At 31.9% G+C, this 22,298-nt stretch overlaps 2 protein-coding genes across 2 annotated transcripts; both read right to left on the bottom strand.

Moving 5' to 3' along the window:
• Positions 1 to 832: 832 nt before the first annotated feature.
• LOC114387729 lies at positions 833 to 3,922 on the bottom strand. The gene is made up of 6 exons (XM_028347933.1): positions 3,273 to 3,922; positions 2,212 to 2,264; positions 1,737 to 1,824; positions 1,546 to 1,644; positions 1,200 to 1,324; positions 833 to 1,069 (listed from the first exon to the last, which is right to left on the bottom strand). Exons 1-6 carry the CDS (start codon positions 3,699 to 3,701, stop codon positions 1,033 to 1,035), a joined length of 831 nt encoding a protein of 276 aa, XP_028203734.1. The 5' UTR covers positions 3,702 to 3,922; the 3' UTR covers positions 833 to 1,032.
• Positions 3,923 to 5,663: 1,741 nt separating this feature from the next.
• On the bottom strand, positions 5,664 to 12,132 carry LOC114387728 (beta-galactosidase 1-like). Its single transcript, XM_028347932.1, has 19 exons — positions 11,740 to 12,132; positions 11,508 to 11,603; positions 11,274 to 11,386; positions 11,125 to 11,191; positions 10,908 to 11,000; positions 10,630 to 10,773; positions 10,351 to 10,439; positions 10,135 to 10,240; positions 9,963 to 10,050; positions 9,455 to 9,573; positions 9,194 to 9,358; positions 8,767 to 8,945; positions 8,527 to 8,636; positions 8,019 to 8,128; positions 7,770 to 7,880; positions 7,586 to 7,696; positions 6,791 to 6,996; positions 6,382 to 6,712; positions 5,664 to 6,265 (listed from the first exon to the last, which is right to left on the bottom strand). Exons 1-19 carry the CDS (start codon positions 11,911 to 11,913, stop codon positions 6,155 to 6,157), a joined length of 2,523 nt encoding a protein of 840 aa, XP_028203733.1. The 5' UTR covers positions 11,914 to 12,132; the 3' UTR covers positions 5,664 to 6,154.
• Between the last annotated feature and the right edge of the window lie 10,166 nt (positions 12,133 to 22,298).

Raw genomic sequence — 22,298 nt, 5'->3', positions numbered from 1 at the left:
TTGTTACACCCAAATCACGTCAGTTTTTTGTTTTTTCAATAGCAGTGACAAGATTCTTCTTGAACTTCGTGTATACTCAATAGTCAAGGGTTGCATCCAACACATGTAGCTATTAACTTCTAAAAATCATGTCGAATACGCGTTTTATGAAAAAAAAAATGCAAAATCAAATGTGCACTAAATCATTTACAAACGACGAAACTTTCATCAGCCTACTACTTGAAAATATTTCATTTATGTTCATGGCACACCGATCAGTTCAAATTTAAAATGCACGAAAGGAAACAAGAAATGCACGAATTGGGAATGTGAACCGATAACTTTTAAAATAAGATTTGACACGAAAGGTTCATGCACACTACACGAAAAATGTTTTGTACTGATTAGTATTAGCTTTTTGGAATGACACTTCAAACATGATATTTGCCTGGGGTTATGATTCTAATCGAGGTCTCAATTCCTGACATGGTTGTGTTTGCTGGCTATTTAGCATCTACGTAAAGAGTATTTTTTTTTTTTTTTTTGCTGAATGCTTTGATTTGAGGAGACAATCCTTTCGGAACAATGTTAGGTACTAGTATAGAATATCAGCACCATTAGTCTTTGTGGTTACTTAATGACTTGGGTTTAAAAAACAAACAAGCGATTGAAGACCGAAAATATTCTGAGCAGGCATGGCATTGCAATTGGCATCGATAATCCAAATACATCGTTGTTTTAACTGTTGGTTATCTAAACATAATTGGTGACAATGATAGTCTCAGCCATCCTCTTTTTCTTGTTTCTTATCCCTTGGCCCTAAAAGGGTAACAATGCTATATCATATGTCGCATTAATTTCAATTTAACTGGCTTCCATTCATAAATTTCTAAAATAAACTCAAAGTTGTATCATCTATATTCCATTAACAACCAAAATTGGCACAGGCAAAGAACCAAAAAGAACATTCCTGTGACAACACACTACTACAGGTATTGGATGTACATACTAAACTAACTCAGGAGGTTACAGTTAACCAAGCTAGTAGTGTTATTAGCTTGAGCTTAGTCTTGATTTCCCATTTTTTTGCCTGTACAAACACAAAAAAAGTGGTTATTGGAGAATTGAATCCAACCCTTCCCCTCCAAGATGGGGAGAAGAGGCTCCCAAAACAAACTAAAGAAAAAATTGAACGGAAAAAAGAGAAAAATGAAACTAACCAAAATGAATCTTTCTTCTCCTGTGCTAACAATTCCTCAAAAGAAATTTCAGCAAAATCATCATCTCTGTTCTCTCCCAGTTCACTTGATTTTTCCTTCTCCATGCAAGCTCCAAGTTCAAGCATCTTTGTAGAGAGGTTTAAATAATTAGCATATCATAGAAAATGTAAGTCAATACAAGGAAAATTTCCTGAACAGATGAAAAGCAAGTTACAAGAAATCCAAGAACCGTATGAACAAGTAGTGTTTACATTGTAATTTAAATAACATCAACATATTTTTGCAATAAAATTAAAGGGAAGATGCTTATTAATCCTCCTATAAAGGCTTCAAATTAAGTGTATACCTTCTGGTAGGCTGGTGACAGTTTAAGCTGTTGTTGAAGCGAGTTATAAACAAAAACATCCTCTTCTAAACGTTTTTGCTCTAATTCTAGCTTGTATATCTAAAAATTAAAAAATTAGATCGTCAAATGTGTCTGCAAGCTTAGCTTGATGACATAAAGGTTCCCTTGTCACAACACATTATCTAACCAACCTGTTGATGAAGGCGGTCAAAAGAAGATCTATCTGCCTTACATAGTAAAGCCTTCGTTATTACAAACTTACGTTGAATCACATCAGCTCTGTTACAATAAGAGGATGTAAAAAAATCAGAATAACAGAGCATAGAAATCTTGGTGTTAGGAACCCAGAATAGAAAATAGTAAAAAGAAAATAAAAGTTACATTTCTAGATTGAAAATGAGCAAAACATGGTAAAAAAATCTCTCCGCCAAGGGTTTTCCCCTTTCACAGCTGAGCATTTGCTCAATTCCCTAATGCTAACAAATCAGAATGATCCCTCTTCCCTTATTTAACTAATCCGTTTCAACTAATTGTTCCTAACTAATCCTTTCCAAGTTCCAAGCAATCCTGATATCTCCAACATGAACAAATGGATCACAACTATCATGCTAGCATAGTTGTAAAAGGTAGACAGAAATGTCTAATGCCAAATAAGTTTGTACATACTTGTGTTGTAGCTCATTTCTAGCATCAACCAAACTATTAGCAAACTGCACAACCTGCATTATACATGATAAGAGAATTAAATTTTTAAAGGGTTCACATTAAAATAAATTTGACACTGATACCTCATTTTGAATAATAATAATAGGTTGAAACTTGCAAGTACCATTAAAAAAAAAGACCATTCATGATCCTTAAAGCAAAAACAACCTCTGAAAGTGAAATATAAAATGAATACTACCAAAGAAAGAGCACTTTGCTGTCAACATAGGAGTTAAGGGTACCCTTGGCGCATCCACAAAATCATATGGCAAGTCATGTTGTAGAGATAGACAATATTACCAATCATATACACTGAATTTATGTTATCTGCTCAATTGCACTACGTTTATAGTATGCTTGCTTCCTAAAAAAATTCTGTATATTCCCCCAAACTGCTCATCCAAAACAACCCAAATACATTCAAAAGGTTTACAGGTTTGTACTTCCACAGCTTGTGCCGCATATCTTCTTGAATTACACGTACTTATTTCAGAATTATTAAGGGTGTGTTTGGATAAGAGTTGAAACTAAGTTGAACGGAGAAATTGCATGTTTCAATGCAAAATTTAAAAACCAACTATATTGTAGCTTTCATCTGAAAGTTCGTTGGCATTGAATTCAACTGCCTCCCAAACACACACTAACATATTAATTGCATTATTTCATCAATCTATAGAACATACCCCGCTCACTGACACAAATACCACACACCCTTGTGTCAAATGCAACACTCCATATCCCTTTTTATTCACTACAAGACATTATGCAGTTCAGAGGAAGAACTAAACAAAGTTTTACTTTTCACTAACTCCAACGTGACTCTGCATCATTAAGAACAAAAAAAATCTGCTTCATTATCAGCTAGTGGCTAATGCTATCCTTTCAGCAACTGTTCTACCCTTTATTTAAAACAGATTTCTATAAATAAATAAAAAATTAAAAGGGGGTAATAAAATAGTGAAAAACAAAGACGTATATGACACAGGAAGCAAAGAAAGCATTGAAATGCGACTAAGAAAAACCTGGGGCAGCGTGAGTTTCTTCAAGTGGTTGCATCTGACGAGCTCATCATACTGCTGTTTGATCTTTCTCTGCATAACGCTACTGGAAGACGTAAACGGATACTGGCACGTGGATTCAAGTCGGAGCCCCGAGTCGGAACCCGAACCCGAATTGGCGGCGTCGTCACCTTGGGTTCTCTTCTTCTTGGGCTTCTTTCTCTTCTTCTTGGGTCTCTGTTCCTCTCCCAACAAGCTGGGAACTTTTTGAGTATGGTGGTGGTGTTCCTTTTTTGTCGAGAAGCGTTTGAAGAGAGAGAAAGAGAGGAAGAGAAGGGAGGAGAGGGACGCGAAGAAGAGGAAGAAGAGAATGGGATCGTGCATTTGTATCTGTGTGTGGCGCTCAAGTGAGAATGGGAATGGGGAATAGGAATAGGAAGGTGGAGGCTCCATGGAAGTGTAGAGAGAGAAGCAAAGTGAAAAAGTGATAAATATTCTATTCTCTGTTGTTAGCCTCTGCTTCTGCCTATTCTCATTTTCATTTCAAGTTTCTCTCTATCTTCGGAAATTGGAACTGTTCACTTCTCTTCTACATGATCATCATCTTATTAGAGAGAATTTTGTTCTGACCTAACCCCCCCAAAAAAGAGATGATTTTGTTTTGGATATTCTCTGACATTCAATGTAGCACAAGTAATTTTAACTTTAATAATTAGTAGTTTCAATATTGGATCGTCATAAGAAGGGAATTTACGTCGTTGAGACATTTAATTGAGTCTTCCATTCATATTAGCTGTAGTTTAAGTTTGATTTTTTTTTTTTAATTTTACAGATAAATAATATGTAAATTATAGCCAGTCAGAAAAATACGTAAACTATAGTATTTCTTAGCCTTATAAGAGAATGTGTCACCCTCTAATCTAATTTTCTTACTGCCAAAAAAAAAAAAAGAGGATTAGTCCTTTCTATTAGATGCAGTACATGTTGGTGTGATGATGAAATGATGTTCCAACTAGGAAATAAAATTGAAAGAAACAGTGTTTTGTGTAGAAAATAGGAAAAATCAATTTAAAAGCTATTTATTGAATAGAAATACATCTTTTTTATGTTTGTAAAGAAATAAAATCACCTTTGAATCTTCATACTACTTTTCTTTTGGTTGGATTCTTTTTAAACTAAATCTCCTTTACAATATGATTTCTCTTATTTATATTTTCCCGGATAATAGTTATTTGGGGGTGCATAACTGCATATAGATATCGTAATAAAATACTTTCTTTAAGTAGAAAAGTACATCAGAAAACGATATTATTAAGCACTTTTTAAAAGAAAATGATTGAAAAATCAAAGATAGAAACTTCTTATTAAAAATATGGCAGTCTATATTTCTATAAATCATCAATATCACTATAAAAGGAATAATTAGCAAATATGTATTACCATAAATAAAATTGTTTTGAAGTTAGGCATTGGATTCTTTGTTTCCAGATTTTCTTTGTGGAGCAGGTGACAACTTAAGATTGGAACCAAGCCACGACATCTTGACTAGTAAATATTTAAGAAAACACGAGGTTGAATATTATTACTAAATTCTTATTTAATGAGAGAGTTCGGCATACTTATTTAGCTATGATGCATATGTAATCCGTTATCATGATTATTTTCCTCTCCTATAAGGTATGAATCGTTTCATTCAGGAGTGAGTATACGTGTGCCTGTGTGTTTGCGACAGAGAAAACAGAATCACCCAATAGAAAGCAACAATATTCTAAACTTCTCCTTTGACCATAAGTAGCTCTTTAAACACATTATCTCATCTTCCATTCAATAAATTAAAGATAAGCATACGTTTTGACATTTAAGAATAAGTAAAGTAAAGTAATACTAGTATGAAACAAGAAGAAATAAAATTTGACATAAAATTAATTCAAAACTTGATAATAAAATGTTTATTTACTATCAGTGAAGTAAACAAAATGACAATTCCACACTTTCAAATTGGATGGGGGGGGGGGGGGGGGAGGGGGGGGGAGATTTAAATATTAATTGTATTTTTTGGTAAGAAAAGAGAACGAGAATAATTAATTTATATGAAGAATTACTTCACGAAGGAAAATAGAATTGAAAAAAAAATGCTGTACATCAACAACTGTTAAAGAATAAAATGGACAAAGACGTATACACTAAAAATTAGTATCGCCTTTATATATTCGTTGCAATTAATGTTTTGTCAAATTTCCTCATCCGATCACATTTTAAACAATTCAAACAATAATAAGTTAATAGTATTATCTAACCTTTAATTCCACTTCATTTCAATATTTTTCATCAATCCAAAAATATGGTAGCATTATCTGCATTGGTAGAATCAATATGATCTAATGAAACCCGAAAGAACTCTAAAACAAGAACATCTAGAAACCAAAAGCCACAATGCATGAAATAACGAAACCAAAATGACTGAATCTGATCTTTATCATCTTGAGAAGTTTCTTACAGGAAGAAAGAAACTAAATCACTATGAATGCAGCTTACAAGGGAAAACTAATATTACAGGAAGCAAGAGGCTTCCACACCTAAGTCTAAAACACTAGCACATGGACTCAATTCAGTATCGTCTCATAGTGCACCAAGCAAATCTTCACCTTTCACCTCTGTATAACATGCAGAACACAAGTATATACACATATCCACAATCATCTCAGCAATCTTTACAGGCTTTCAACCATATGGTGTGTTGTGTTTTCTGCAACTTCACCTTGGTAAAGCCAAAATAATAATGCTTGTGTTGATCAGATTCAGAAGTGTAGACTTTGGTTGACCCAAAAGAACTGTATTGAAATGAATAGTGGTGGGAAAAATCAATCTGGAGAGTTTAATCTATTTATTTTCTGAGGTTAAAATGATCAGGAACAAATAGCTTCCACTGAGAGTTTCTTCAAGACATTTGGACATGGATCTCCTCCAAAATTTTCAGGTGACACTGTTACTGTGCACCAGTTCTGTCCAACACAATTCTGCAATAACAAAGTTATCATTGATTAATGAACCAAGTAATAAGATAAGACCATAATAATAAATGAGTAATTTGATAGCAAAAAAGAAAGCATTCCAAAAGAACAAAAGACAATACCCTTTCAAAGGCATCATAAGACTTGTGAGCATGACAGCTTCCTTCATGGAAGTTTCCACAAGAACCTGCTGGAGTACCAAAGCTAGCAAATTTGATTGATGAGATTTTCTGTCCCGGGCTACATGATAAATGAACTTTTGGTCTAACAGGTGCTTTGCCAGAAGTTTGCATCTGATAGCTTATAAGATTTGGCTGCCACTCATAAATATCAGCACATACACTATCTATATCCCTTCTAACCAAAAAGATTCCATTGGGGTCTCCACCTAGCTCTTCAAACACAACCAATAAATTTCCTGTTGGCTTTAGCCATGATTGAGGAACATGATACCTGAAATTACCAGCCAGTAATTAGTTTCTCAGCAGCATTACACATAACTTGAGGGCAAGCTATATATTTCGCACTCACCATCTTTGGGAAGCCTCGCCACAGTTACTTCTGCATTTATTCTCGTTATAAGTTCCAGCATAGTCACAGTAATCACAGGTACCGGATGCTTTATAAGCAGGCCAGTAGCGGCCAAGATTCTGTCCATTTAACCACACTTGACCTTTGCCCATGCTGTCCATGTCTAAAGCCAATGGTGCAGTCCCAGCTGGCGCGTCAAATGTTGTCTGTAATGATATTAAAAAGGATGTTGCTTAAAGACCATCCTCTCAACAAGTGTGTTGAAATTTTGGGGTTTAGATGGTAAATTTAAAAGAGAAAATAGATTAAAACCGATTGACTAGATGTGATGTGTTGCAAAAGACAAAGCACTAATAGTAGGGAGAGTAGTATCCTTAGTAAAAGATCATCTAAGATGCTCTAAAATATTCTTATAGATAACAGTGTTATGAAATATTTTCAAGATACTCTAACAAAGTGCAACCCAAAAGGGTCTATCTTGTTTGAACCATCAAGTTTTATATATTTTTTTAAAATGTTTTTGGTACTTATCTGGTATGTACACACAAGTACCCAACACATACCAGATATTGGTATATACCCAGTAAGAGCATGACATGACTTTAGGAGTACCCATGCTAAAAACAAAGGATAGTGTGGGGTTGAGGAATTAAAAGAAAGTGAAATGTGTCCTTTTTCCATAAGGAACATTCTTTGCTTCCTCTATGATTATAATATTATTTATAACAATAATAATGAAAGAGTACTATCATTAGAACAGGTAAATACAAATAAAATTAAGCAAAGCCTACTCACTTTGTACCAAGTCAATGGCTGCCTTTGAGAAACTAAAGATCCCTGAATCCACTCCACTGAGGAACTTCCACTAAGAGAGTGAAGACTCAAGATTTCACCTTTAAGACCAACCTACACAAAACACACAATCAGATTAATTTCAAGCAACTGAAAGAGAGGGCACGGTGAATGTTTGAGGAAAAACCTTATAAGACCATTTCTGCCAAGACAAGTCCCTTCTCCCTTCGTTGAGACCACTTAATGAAATTGGACCAAGAACACCAGCATTCCATGTTTCAAAATGAGGACCAACATTCTGCATGTTAAATATAGTCATGATTCATGATCATAATCCGCAGTTGATACTGAAAAATCAGCTTAGTGTGACATGCAGGGGTGCATCTGAAATATCTATTTGGTGTGTATGTGTATGTGAGAGAGAGAGAGAGCAAACCGGGAGTCCAACTGCAACACTCAGTAGAGAGATCTTGTTAACACCGGCTCTAAGCTTCACTCCCTCGTTAAATGTCAGTTTAGGGAATTCTAAGCTTCCATATGCAGTTCCTGATCAAAAGAAGAATAATAGGCTCAATAACAAAGCTACTGGAAAATTATTAGCTTCCAAAATCTAAACTAAAATAGTATATTACACTGTTCTAAAAAAGAAAGGTCAAACAAGCATGACAACTAGATCCATGATGTTTCGGTCCAAGTATTGGGTAAATTCCCCAATGAAACCTAGATTCTAGTATTTTTTTTTTTTTTAAGAACCTAGATTCTAGTATTGTTTCCATGCAGTGTTCTAATTTATTGAACCCTCGAAAGAATAAAATAAATAAATTTAAAGAGTCGCCACTTCTTCCTCTTGGATCATACTGAGAAAAAGTACAGCAGATAACTGAAACTATTCTTATTAGTTAAGTGATACTGAAATTTTTAAGCCAGCACATTATGCTCCTCACCTGATAGCTGACCATTTATAAAAACATGCAAAGCATGCCCAGCAGAAAACACAGTAAGAACAGGATCCTTTCCGTTTCTCAGAAATCCTTCATTGGGATCAAGCACAACACTAGCAAAAGGAGCAAGACAAGTATAATATGTGGAAAAACCAGATTAGATAATAAGATTCATCAATTGTTCTAACAAAGAATTGTAAGAGGAAAAAAAGGAAGCAGAGTGCAGAGTTGTATGTCACTCACTCTGTGGAGTACCACAAGTAGTCAGATAAATCTCTTGTAGTATTTAACTGCTCCAACAGGCCAGTCATGGTGAAGGAACTATCATCAGTAGTGGTCGTTTCTTCATTGAATGATAGCCAAGAGAATCCGCCATGAATAGGAACACGAGTCATCTTCATCTGGGCACTCTGAGAACCAACCTGTACAAAGATTTTGGAATTTTTATTTTGGCTGAAATCTGCTGCCACTCGAAAAATTTTGAAAAATATCACTTTTTTTTTCTCCATTCACATATGGTTGCTTTCATGAAATAAAAAAGTAAAACAATAACCGGAGTATATAAAAGAATATATCCAGTCAATCACATGTGGTTGGCCAAGCCCTTCCGTACTCAAATCTTCATTATGAACAGTTAGTTGCTGAAATAAAAATATTTAATTTTCCTCACCCTTGCAGTGTTATAAACAGTGTTCTTGCAGTCAGGAAGAATGCTTATAGACCAAGGAGGCAAGTTGTAATGCATGTTTCCAAATGCCACTGTTGCATAAGATTTGGGGTTGTAGTTTGCAAGGAATGCAGCACAGGCTCCCGACTTTGATTTAAAGACATGAGCCTGGACATTAATGATGAAAATAGAAATTTAGTCTGGTTATGAAGCATTTTATTTAGATAGGATTGATAATTCTCACATCACTTAATCAAGTTATACCTCTTGATAGTTTCCAATCTTTGTTACAGTAGGATCTCCAGATACTAAAGCTGGTTCACAGAGTTTTATTGCTCTGTGTAAATCCTTCAGATGACCCCACTTTGGTTGCCTGAGCAATCCTGCACAGAGGAATAAACAAAAATAAGAATAAATGTATATCAAATATGTGAAGCTCTTCACGTATAGTACAAAGTAATAGAGCATCTCTAAGGCAAGGACACACCAATAGATGTGGGACAAGCACAAGTACCAATACATGTATCAGATTTTTATTGCCACACATCAACAAGAAGCAATACATAGAAAATTGATTTGGATTTTTGGTTAACATATAGGAACAACAGCAATGTTCTAATTTGCTATGCCTCACAATATTAAGGAACAAAGGAGATTTATAGATTATATTTTGAGATTTATTTCTTGTAGGTCCTACATAAAAAGAAGAAAAAATATATCATAATATCAGTACTATTGGTCATATCAGGCATTTATAATCATTTGTGCTTACCATATTCATCAAGTGGTGCATCATAATCATAGCTTGTAGCAATAAAGGGACCACCAGCAGTTCGACCGAAATTTGTTCCTCCATGATACTGAAATGAACAAAATAAAGGGATTGAGTTGAATATTTAAAAAGGGTGAATATACACATCAAAATCAATAAATAATGAAGTTACCATGTAATAATTTATAAATGATCCCCCTTTCTGTATAAACCTTGCAACTGAAAATGCCAAGTCTTCAGCCGGTCGATGAGGAACAGGACCTCCAAACTCAGTAAACCTGCAAGCATAAAAGAGGAATAGAGGCAGTGAATAAATATGTGACATCTCTAGCTTGAATGGTTCTTATTCTTATGGAAACCTACAAAATAAGAAACAAGGCATCAATACCAGCCAGTCCAAGCTTCTGTCCACATCTTTGGCTTGTAAGCCTTATTTGGAGAGAAATAATCACAATAGAAGCCATTGCAAGTGTTAATCTGCGAAACATTTTACATTTGAAGTTAGAAGTTGAATACTTGGGAGTCATAAAAGACTACATCAAGAACAGAAAAAATAGACAGTATTCCCACCCAGGAAAAAGAGCTATGGACAATAGAGAAACAAGTCTATACATTATACCAGATAAAAAAATGTTTTCTCAAAAAGATGAACTTCATCTGAACTTACAAGAGGATCAGGAGTGTCATCTTGCTTGCACATGACCCATGGAACCCCAGTACCAAGTCCCATAGCCATTTCTGCTGCCCACTTAGTGTAAGCTTTACCAGCAGCACCAATTTCATACTCCATAGGTCCATATTCATTTTCAATCTGAACAAAAACACCAGTAGTAAAGATAACAGTCTTAGTACTCATCCCCACTCTAGTCAACTAACAAAATACACAAGATAATATAAAGCAAGTGATTGAATTAAGTAGATGGTTGACAGCATATTTTTTCCTACCTGGGACATAATTATTGGACCACCCTGAGATTCATATAACCTCTCCGCTTTCATCAAATCAACAATCTTCGTGGTAAATTTTTGCATTTGATGCTTCATTATAGCAATGTAAAAATAAAAAATAAAAAAAAAGTAATTAGAAGGTACTCACAATGAAAAAGGAAAAGATTGAGAATATTTACCAATTCTTAAGGTACAAGGAAGATTGGAATCTAACCTTAAATGGTTCATTGTCTGTTCTGAAACTGATTCCTGGAATGTACTTTAGCCAAACAGGGAAACCACTGAAAACCAATCAAAGAAAATCTGTTAAGATATTTCTATTTTGAGATGCACCAAATTTTTTGCAATGAACACGTTCATTACCCAAAGTTCCACTCAGCACAGACATAAGGGCCAATCCTGAGATGAACATAAAGGCCTGCTTGCTGCACCAGCTTTATGAACTTCACCAGATCATAGTTCCCCTCAAAATAATACTACAGCAATCAACAAAACAACAACATTGATCATTACGAATGAGTAGCGAGGAATATTGAATAACCAATGTGAATGCAAGAAAGAAAAACTAGAAGCCATTATTTTTCTATTTTGAGCTACCTTGCCAGGTGAAGGTTCGTGTCCATTCCAGAAAACATAAGTCTGAATCACATCCAAACCTCCATCCTTGGCCTTTTGAATAAGATCTGGCCACATCTGAGAAACAAAGAAACCCCACAAGTTAGGAATGCAAAAAGGAAAAAACTTTAAAGCACCCATTTGACAAAAAGAAGAAAACATGAGGACCCTGAAGCACATTTGAGAGTAATAACAATAATATTAAAATTAATACCTCAGGGGTGCTCCTTGGGTAATGAATGGATCCAGAAATGAGGATCCTTCTCTGGCCATTAATGGTGATAGCCTTTGAGTCATAGGACACTGAGGCCTTAGCAGAACCAATTAGAGAAAAAACCAGAAGCAGTGCCACATTCCACATTATTATGAGCTTCAAGCAAATAACCATGATTCACCTTTGGTGGTGCTGGTTATTCTATTATGGCTGCAGAGGGAAGTAACTAGGAAGTGTCTTTGGTTTTCCCTTCTTCCTCTCACTCTCTCTCCCTTATTATTCTTCCTTGCTTTTTCTCTATGCAAAATGATGATCGGAATAAAAATAATAAAAATAACCGGGGCTGCAACTTTGCAATGTTTTTATATATATATTGTAAGTGACTTTAATTTGAAGATGTTTTAGTACGAAATGGAGGTGTTGCTTTTAAAGGCTGAGGTTAGGACTTAGGAGTGAACTGGTTTGGCTTAGAAAGACAGTGGGACCCAATTTTGAGTGAACTTTGGGACCCACGCACTTGTCCTTACGCATACCTGACGCGGACCTAGGCTCGAACCAATCCAATTATTTTCAGTTTTTGCTTTTTTTTTACTTATTGCCCTTTCCATCTTTTAATAATTTATAATTTGTTCGAGGTTAATAGAAAATTAGAAAGTTTAACGAAGAAATGGGAATTGAAGTTAAAGGCGTGTTTGGGAGAAGCAAGTTGCCCGAAAACGAGATTTTAGTTACCATTTTTATGCGACAGAGAGAAAGATTCTCCGGCCAATCCTAGTGTGGTCGGTTCCTATGGGGCTGTTGTATGTTTTGATTGTTTTCTGTTTTATTTGCATATACCTTCATTTCCACGCGCCTCAAACCCTCGTCACTTGCATTGCATTTACTTATGGTAATTAGGAGTGTAAATAAACCAAGTTTGACTTGTAAAAAAAAATAAGCCGAACAAATGGTTTATTTTAAAAACTTGAGTTTCACTTGTTTAAAAAACTAAAATTTCAGCTTAACTTATTTAACTCTTTTAAAATTTAATTATTTTTTAATTTACAAAAAAATCTTAAATTATTTTTTTAACTATCAATTTAGTAGTTAATAAAATACTTTATACTATATAATAACCTACAAATAAAAATATGTGTTAAACATATGATATGATAGTGTAGAATTTATATAATTTTAATTTTTTATATTTTATTTATAAACGACTTATTAATGTTAAGTTTATAAAGCTTAGATTTGATTTATTTAAATAATCAAGTTTAATTTTAAATTTAAATTTATTTATTTAATTAATCAAACAAATTTGATTAAATTAAATTTACTTGTTTACACCCATAATAGTAATAGTTAATTAGTTATGCAGGCACCTTCTTATATTTGAATTTGAGTGTAACTTGCGGTAATAGTTAGGGTCTTACGTTTTATGTGAAAGATTATATACAAATTTATGAAAACTTCCCATTAATTGATGTTCATTGTCATTAAAAACTTTAATGTTAAAAATATAATACATTAATTACAATAATAAATATTTTTCAATGACTCCTTAAATAATAAAACGTAGATTAAAAAAATCCCTGTTTGAAAAATATACTAAATAATTGTTGAAAATAAAATATATCAATTACAATAATAAAAACTTTTCAATAACCTGTTAAAAAACATAATTTAGATTAAGAAAAAGTCTTCAAACAATATTTTATTTTAAATAATAAAAATATTCTTTTTATTTTACTTTTCCATATGATATTATTAGTTAAAAAATTTAAAGCCATGATTATAATAAATGAATGCACATATTGAAAATTTTCTTTACTTTATTATATAAAAGATTTGCTAGGAGTAAAATACATGATAACAAAATAATTTTTTACTCAAAAAAAATACTCGGACAGTGTGTAATTAATTTAGTTGTTTATATTTCTTTAAAATATTTTATAAACAAATACATCACAGATGTAGGATTTTTTTAAAGACAAAAAGAATTATACACAATTAAAATATTTTATTAACTTTTAAATTGTTTTACATTTTCATCGGTATATATATAAGTATTAAATTTTAAAAAAATATTAAAAAACGGAGTAAAAAAAAAAACAATGGTTAATTGCTTTGAGGACTTGCCAACAACGTTAACAGGTTACTTTATGTACTATAGGCACAATCTAATAGCATTTCCGTTACAACTTAACTTCCAAATGTAGAAGCAAAACAAAAAAGAAAAATAGATAGAGCGAGTATGCATGCACTTCTCTCCCATTCACCCACCTCTCTTTCTTCATTTCAATGCTTGCCAACAACACTGATCCACATATTAAAGACTTAGACATCAAGGATTTTCTTTTATCTGTTGCTTGCATTGCATATTCCTTTTTATTTTTTATTTTTCAAAGACGCATAAAATAAGTCATAGTTCTTATCATTGCTTTCTATGAACCGCCTCTAACATAAAAGACTGATGTCGGTTTAGTTTGTTGATAAACTAAATTGATGCAACCTAAAATAAATATTTAATTCATATAACAATTATGTTGACAAAAAAATGCTAAGAATGTTTGTCGTTAAAGAACCACAAGATTTAAAAAATGGTGCACTAGGAGTTTGGATAAGTTTTGCTTCATTTGGAAGGTATTGGAGATTATATCCGAAATTCTATATTCATAAAAAAAATCCTAAATTCTATTTTGCAATTAGCAAAATTCATCAATTTGTGTCAGAGAATTTCCCAGCAGATTAATTTGTGTCGGAAATTTCCCGATTCCAAATCTAGATTTGTGGAGCTATGTGATCAATCAATCACCTTCATAAGTGAATATTATATAATTCAGATTGCGGAAATTGGTTATAAAGATATGGCGAGATTAAAGAGAATATAGGAGCTATTAGTCAAAAACATTTTTAAGGACACTGATTATAAAAAACACATTACAAAAAGCATTTTAAATATCTGTTCTAGAGCAGGACACTGCCTTTGTCATGAAGGCAATTAGATGTGAAAGTGAAACATAAAAAACTTGAACTTGAAGCATTAAACTTTTTTTTTCTGTAATGAAAGTTTGAAAACGTTGAAGAATTGTATCCTAATATTTTATGAAAACATGTTCTGTCTACAAATAAACCTGTTCTATTTTACCTAAGCACATGAAATCAAATTAGTTTCAAATTTTAAGTATATATTTAAAATTTATTTTACCGACACATTTTTTTACACTTATAACTGTTGGGGTAGATTGGACACTGAACCCTGTTAATTTAAAAAAAAAAAAAACACCATTGTTTTTTACATATTGATTTATGTATCTTTATTATGACAAACTTAATTAAAACGAGTTGAACTAAAATACTGACAATTAATAGATGAGGGTTTCCTTTTCAAGCTTCGGATCAAAATACAACCTGTCATTTTATCTCAATATAATTGAAAACAAAACAAGTATTGGGTTAACATGCCATGTTTGATTAGAAGCTACCGTTCATGGCAGTGAAGGCTTAAGAGGAAATTAAGACACCCTAAATCTACATAGTTGGTGATAGCTGTGATCTAGTTAGCTTCTAAAGGAAAGATGGACCCAATATTGACTATAATACAAAACCAGCTCCTACTTTTTATTATCAACAATACCATTTTGTTGGCTATAATACAAAGCCAGCTCATGTCTTCTATTTCAACCAATAACAGTAAATGTAATTGCCTGAACCTACATAATACATCACATTTAGAAGCTCCATAGTATATGCTTAATTAAATAAGCATCTCTGTACCATATCTACTTGCCGGTGCCCTAATTATTAGACAGCACGTGATGTGCACATGATCCACTCTAATTGATGACAAAACAATTATTTTGTGCAACAATTATATACTACCAAGGAGGAATTGGGTAGATGCACAACCGCGTGTAACCAATAAACATATTAATTGGGCATAGAGAAAGCACAAGACAAGAATATAACAATAACTGTAACAATGATTGAGTAGAAGGGAATGGAATTTGCCGTGTTCATAAATCTGAAAAGTTGCAGAAACTCGTGATTCTGCGATGAAAGAGTTCACATTTGTAAGAATTTTAAGGCATTTTAGTTTGTAATGCAGATAAAAAAATTGCCGTATATTTTTTACATTATCAATGTATTTAAATTAGATCTTAAAAATTAACCATTATCAGTTATATATATAACAATCAATACTTAGATGAAAGTATATATTTAATTTATACTATCGACATATTCCAAATAAATACTATTTTTTATGTTATGGCAATATAATGATAGACTAATAATATGAAGAGATCGAGGCCTGAAACTACTTGAGAAAAGGGGAGCGGGAAGACTATGTATCTTCTTTTCCATGCTCTAAACAATTAGAAGTAATAGGAGTTTAATTAATATATCTGCAGACAAGCTTTTATTGGTCATTAACACATCATTTTTTTCTCCTCTATTTTCTTCATTTTCCCTAAACCTTAAATCCCTAATGGGAATTCCCCTATGCCCCATCTAATAGTAGAGTCTTTCCTGTACCCCAATATAAGATTTGATGATAAAAAGGATAACGAGAGAATAAAAGATGAGAAAAGTACAAAACCAAAAGAAGAAGAAAAAAATGACATGAAAATGGCATTGTAATCTATTTCCGGACCCTATATCATGTCCTTTCACAAAACAAGAATATATCTTGGTTTTTATATTCTATTATTTTTCACCTTGTAAGGCCTTTGCCATGTGGTGCTAGTTTACTCTTTTTATTGTCTAATTACCAAGATTTTTGTGCATTATACAAATATTTATTGATTAAGAAAAATATAAAATAGAAATTAAAAATATTTAAAATTAAAAACAAGATACATATAATTAATTTAAGTAAAATCTAAATATAAATTTTTAAAAAATATATAATTAATTAAAACGTTTAAATTAATTTTTTAAAAAATCAAGCTATTACAAGAACATATTAAAATATAAATTTACTTTAAAAAATAGATTATAATTTAATATATATATATATATATAAAGATGAAATTAACCTATAATTTATAATACTCAATCGCTAATAAACCCCATGCATTTAGAATAACTAGTAAGTTATTCTGCACATTTCATAGATATTTATAAATACATGTTATATGTTAATTTTTTTGTTGTTTATTGTTAATATGCATTTGATTTCAGTTTTTTAAACTAACTATTTTTTTTATATATAAAACAAGCTAAAATTTGTTTCATTAAAAAAATATTTCTTTAACGATTATTTGTAATTCTCATTATCCATAAAACTAATTGAAATTTTTAAATATTTATTAAAAATAAATAATTAATTAGAGAAAATATTTATTTAATATAGAAACTCATAAAATGCGTATCATTACTTAAAATTAAAACATATTAAAATTATTTCAGTTTCAAAAATGAAAATTTAAATTTATAATATAGAAATGAATAACAATTTCAGAAGAAATCATTAAAGTTATATATAGTTGAACGAGTTGGTTCGTCAAAAATCGACTAAAAAATATTTAAATAGAATTATTATTTTTTAAATATCTCCCAAATAACTTTAAATTTTTTATAACCATCTGCATGTATAATATTAAATTTGCAAGGTTAACATCATTTTTTTTAAAATAAAAAAGACTGCTTTGCTTTTAATACTTCTTTTTTCCTGGACTTCGCATTTATATACTGCTTTTTGGTTGCGTTTACGAACTGAACAACAAATATTACAGTTGCGGCATATGGTCCCCCGATGGGCCCTTAACTCATGGCCCATTCATTGTTTATTTTTGTTGGACTTAATGAAATTTCAAGTTACTTAACTCTGTTCGATACTCTATGGCCTTTCAATAAAAGTTGGATCTAAAGTATTCATTTCGTCTTGTTTGAAAATTCGAAATATGATCAACAATAAGAAATTCTAATTTTAAAGTACCAAAACATTAAACAATTGCCAGTGCACTACGCTGACCCTTCAACCTTTCATTTGTTTCCCGAATTTTTCATTGTATTTCAGAATGGCAGGAAGTGGTCATCATTTTTGCTTTCCTTTCTGATGAAGAGATTTTTTTTTTCAAAAATAAAAAAATTGAGAGTGAATAACTTAAAATATTTTTTTGTATATACATCTTGATAAAGTTAATTCGACTTTTACTAGTTTATTTTGCCTTAGATTTACAATAATGTCATGAACATAGGGAGCGTTTGATGAGAAAATAAATTATTGATATCATGCACACACGTATAACAAATGTTGAAACATCACGGTTAATTTTTCATTAATGATTGAGATTATTTACTTTAATTTTATTTATTTTGGTGGAGTCTTTTCTGAATAATTTAGTATTCAACATTGTAATATATATTTCCCTCTTTTTTTAGGTTAGGTTAATAAAAATATGAAAATGTTGTACCTTGAAAAGACAAGGAGAATGAGGCAAAGGATTGTACTTATCTGAAATAGAAAGCGAAAGAAAAAAAGGGCAGACACAATGCAAGTGATATGCAAAATTGAGGCCACTCAAGGATGAGGTTGACACATAGGCACAGCATAAACATCATCCATTGTAACAGTGTTGTATTAACTTTTGGCAAAGAAAAGTAGTTTGAGATAGAAGGTGTGGAAGCCATGCACATCCCACAATCATCGGAAGCTATCTCAAAAAGGATGAGCTTGCCACATACATTTTGTGGTGGCATTGCCATTGTAGCTCTCCTCAGTCATTGGATTTGATATTAGGGTCCAATATTTAATCCAATACCACATGTGATCACTAGGATATGTGGGTCAAAAAGTGTATGTGTGGGACATATAAAGGGTGACTGATAACAATTCTTGAATTTCTTCTCAACATGTGATTTTGATTTTCTGTTTTTTACTTCTGGGCTTGTGTTATTTTACCGATCAATAAAAAATAGTACTATTTGAGAGTCATTTACAATTACAATTATTCCTTTTTATCTTACCTTATTTGTTGTGCAACGTTTGTATATTAATGATGAGACTGCAATGAGTATTACTATACATAATTTTCTCACACTCTTAAAGTACAAACTATGTTAAAATGATTTAAAAGGGTATTTAAATCTCTAGTGATGTAAATAAGTGTTAATCATTGAGATTTATCATCATCAAACACTTGAGTTATTAATTACTTAGTAACCTGAGAGATTGAATTCTACACGGCAATCAAATGGTCATAAACCGAAGACATGATGGTGTTTGCCACCTTATTTTATAAAAGCATCAGAGCCTAATTAATGGCGTCACCGTGGCTGCTCTGCTCGCATTAAGTAATTAAACAGCAAGATTGTTTAAGGGGATGGATTTCTTTTAGTTGAAAAGTGACTATCATGCTTTTCTCTTTCACACTACGTTTTCTTTAAACTTTGAGCACGCATGTCCATTGTTCTTCAAAATATAAAAATTGGATAGAGGTAATTGTGTTAGCTTTGAAAATATCATTATTTATTTTATTGTAGTTCAAAGCAAAAGCGATCATTTTTTGGGTTTTTCTCTTTTTGGTTTCTTTTGAAGTGTTGGGATAAGTTTTCTTAATGCTAAGACAATTTATCTTTCTGTCGTCTCACTCACACTCGTAAACTTCCAAAGCAAGCGAGTCCTGTTTCATAAGGGTAAAAAATCAGTGGCACCAATAAATGTAGATGTTTATTTATTGATAATTAGTCGGTATTTAATTATGGTCACAAAATATAATCAGAATCATCAATTTTGGCTGGATAGTAATGGGTATCAAGGGTCACTATTCTCATCAATCGCTTGTTTCTGCTTTTTCCCTAATAGATATTTGCACCAATCTTCATCAACAAACTAAGTAAGGAAAGCCTATGCCTGGGACCAAAATGTCTGAATGTATTGTAGTTAGATCCAGTTGGCATAATACTTGTATTTTTTTGTTTAACCACCATTGCCTTTGAATAACATGTTAATGTTCCTCAAAAGTTTTGAAGTTCCTGGGCCAAATGAACTCTTTATGGAAGAGTCAATTAGGCGATTTGTTCTTTCCCTCTGACTCTGACTCATGTTGATATGGGGACCAACCACATGTTCTAAGCATTGTACTTTTTTTTTTGTTGCTAAACTTCATTTGTTATACTCACGAGTCACGGGACTCGATGGACCAAATGTTCAATTAACCACACAAATTGTGCATGAGGATAATATTGTTTGACTCCAATTGAGTGTGAGCTACGGCTCCTTTTTGCGGGAAAGAGAGAACCATGTCTCTAGCTCTAGTCTAGATGAAACAAATCCTACATTTCCATTTTTATGAAAGGGTAAATGTTAAAAACACACTTTAACAAACTTTTTTTAATATGTTCTTTTTTGAAAAATCACAAAATTTATGAGTTTCATTATTTCGATTCTCTTTGTACCCAATACATTAATTTTCTTAAGCCTAGAATATAATGTAAACAAATATGTCCTCACCAAGATGTATACTGAATTGAAGGATGAGGATGACACTGAGTCTTATCTGCATTAGTAAAAAATGAGTTCGTGCTACCATCACTATCGTTACCTGACCCTCTTCATTTGTAGCAGAAGGCTAGCAGATTCTAGTATCCAGTGATGTAGGTTGAAGGGTAAAATTCATGAAACACAAATAATAATAATAATAATAATAATAAAAATTCATTTTGTATTTTGTTTGTTCTTATTTCATTATAGTTCAAAAGGAATACAGATGGGAAAAACTCTCTTCTCTAATAACCATGAGATTTAATCCTAATTAGTAGATTATGAAGAAGAAAAAAACTACTTTAGTTGAAACAACTTCATTTCATTTTAGGCAGCCGCCTACTGTTAATTTGTGAATATATACTTTATTTAAAATGTCAAGAGGATTAGTGGAATGAGAGTTAAGTCTAGCAAAATAAACTAATTTTTCGAAGTGTGATGAATTAAGATTTAAACTTTTGTTGAAAAAGTTATCTACATTTAATATCTTACCGTGACTCAATCAATATTAGATGAAAGGGAGATAGCTGTGGGAAAAAAAAAGTTTAGTGGGTCAATTAATTTTCAGACAAAAACACTTTAAAGGGAAACAGACATGTTATCTGCTACATATCATGTGATGGGAATGCCACGTATACAGCATGACATGGCCCTACTAAGTATTAACGGAAGCATATCTGGAAAGTTTTGGCCGGTTGACCTACTTCATCCAAATGAGGAGTCATATCCTATATAGTATATACAACTTCAGATGATAACCTCTGTTAATTTGAGTCATTATCCAGTCACCCTATCCAATATCCATGTTGCACATTCCCTTCGTGGATAAAGTTTTAGAAATAAAAAATGCATTATTGATGCAGAGAGGGACTATTTATACATTGTTTCCCTGCATATGACTACCTACATTTCAATCAATTTATGAATACTTTGGTAAGGAAGGAATGAGACATTATTGTTATACCTGTCTTTAAACTGTTACAATTCAATCTTAATACAATAATGATTGCACTTATTATCAAGATGAGGTAAACTCCCATAGTCCCATCATATCTTCTTTTCTCCGTAAAACATTACTAACATTTTGTAACACTTTTTTTTGTATGTTTTCTAAATTTTCAACACTTTGTATTTTTAAGTTTCTTATTTTATATTAAAAATTATTCTTTATCCCTCAAATTTCAACTGTTCCGCCTCTACAAATTAAATTGACATATATTATCATTAAAGGAAAATAAACTTTTAGTTTGCTCTTTCTTGGAAACTAGCACGTGTCATTTTTAACTTGTTCTTATAAATTTTAATTGATTATGCACACATTTTTATAAATTTAATTTTTAGTTTTAACATATATTTTTTAGTTGTACCTGAATTAATTATAAATACATCTATTATAGTTTTAAATATTTTATTTAATTTATATACTTCAAAATTATCTTAATTTAAGATACACATGCAATGACGTGATACTCAATTTTCGTTGCAGAACCATGGTCTTGGGTGAAAATAAAATATGAAATTTGTACAAGAATAAGACAAAAAAACATATTGAATGAAGTAATTTTACTCTGGTCCATGCATGAAGCATATGGGCCTTTCTTTTTTAAGACATAGTGTTGAACACTTATTATTAGAACCTTTTTTTAATAATCTTTATTTTATTTTTTAACATATATTTGTTAATTTTACCTGAGTTAATTATGCATGCATTGCTTATTATTTTGAATATTTAATTTAATTTACATTTTTTAAAAAAAATTACCTTAATTTAAGGTACACATACAATGACTGGATACCCAATTTTCGTTGTAGAACCATAGTCTCGGGTAAAAATAAAATATGAAAAGTTGTAAAAGAATAAGACCAAAAAACATTGGATGAAGTAATTTTACTCTGCTTCACGCGTGATGCATATTGAGCTTTTCTTTTTTCAAGACATGGTGCTAGAACACTAGTCATCAAAACCTTTGCTTTTTTTGGGGTAGGGGTGTTTACTCGTCACTTATATTTTAGCAACATGTGCAATCACAAATTTGAAGACATAATTATATTGACTTTTTTATAACTAAGTAACACTACTTATGATCCC

Source organism: Glycine soja, chromosome 15 (assembly GCF_004193775.1).
Source record: "Glycine soja cultivar W05 chromosome 15, ASM419377v2, whole genome shotgun sequence".
Taxonomy (NCBI): domain Eukaryota; kingdom Viridiplantae; phylum Streptophyta; class Magnoliopsida; order Fabales; family Fabaceae; genus Glycine; species Glycine soja.
This window is presented reverse-complemented; position numbering and strand designations above follow the sequence as displayed.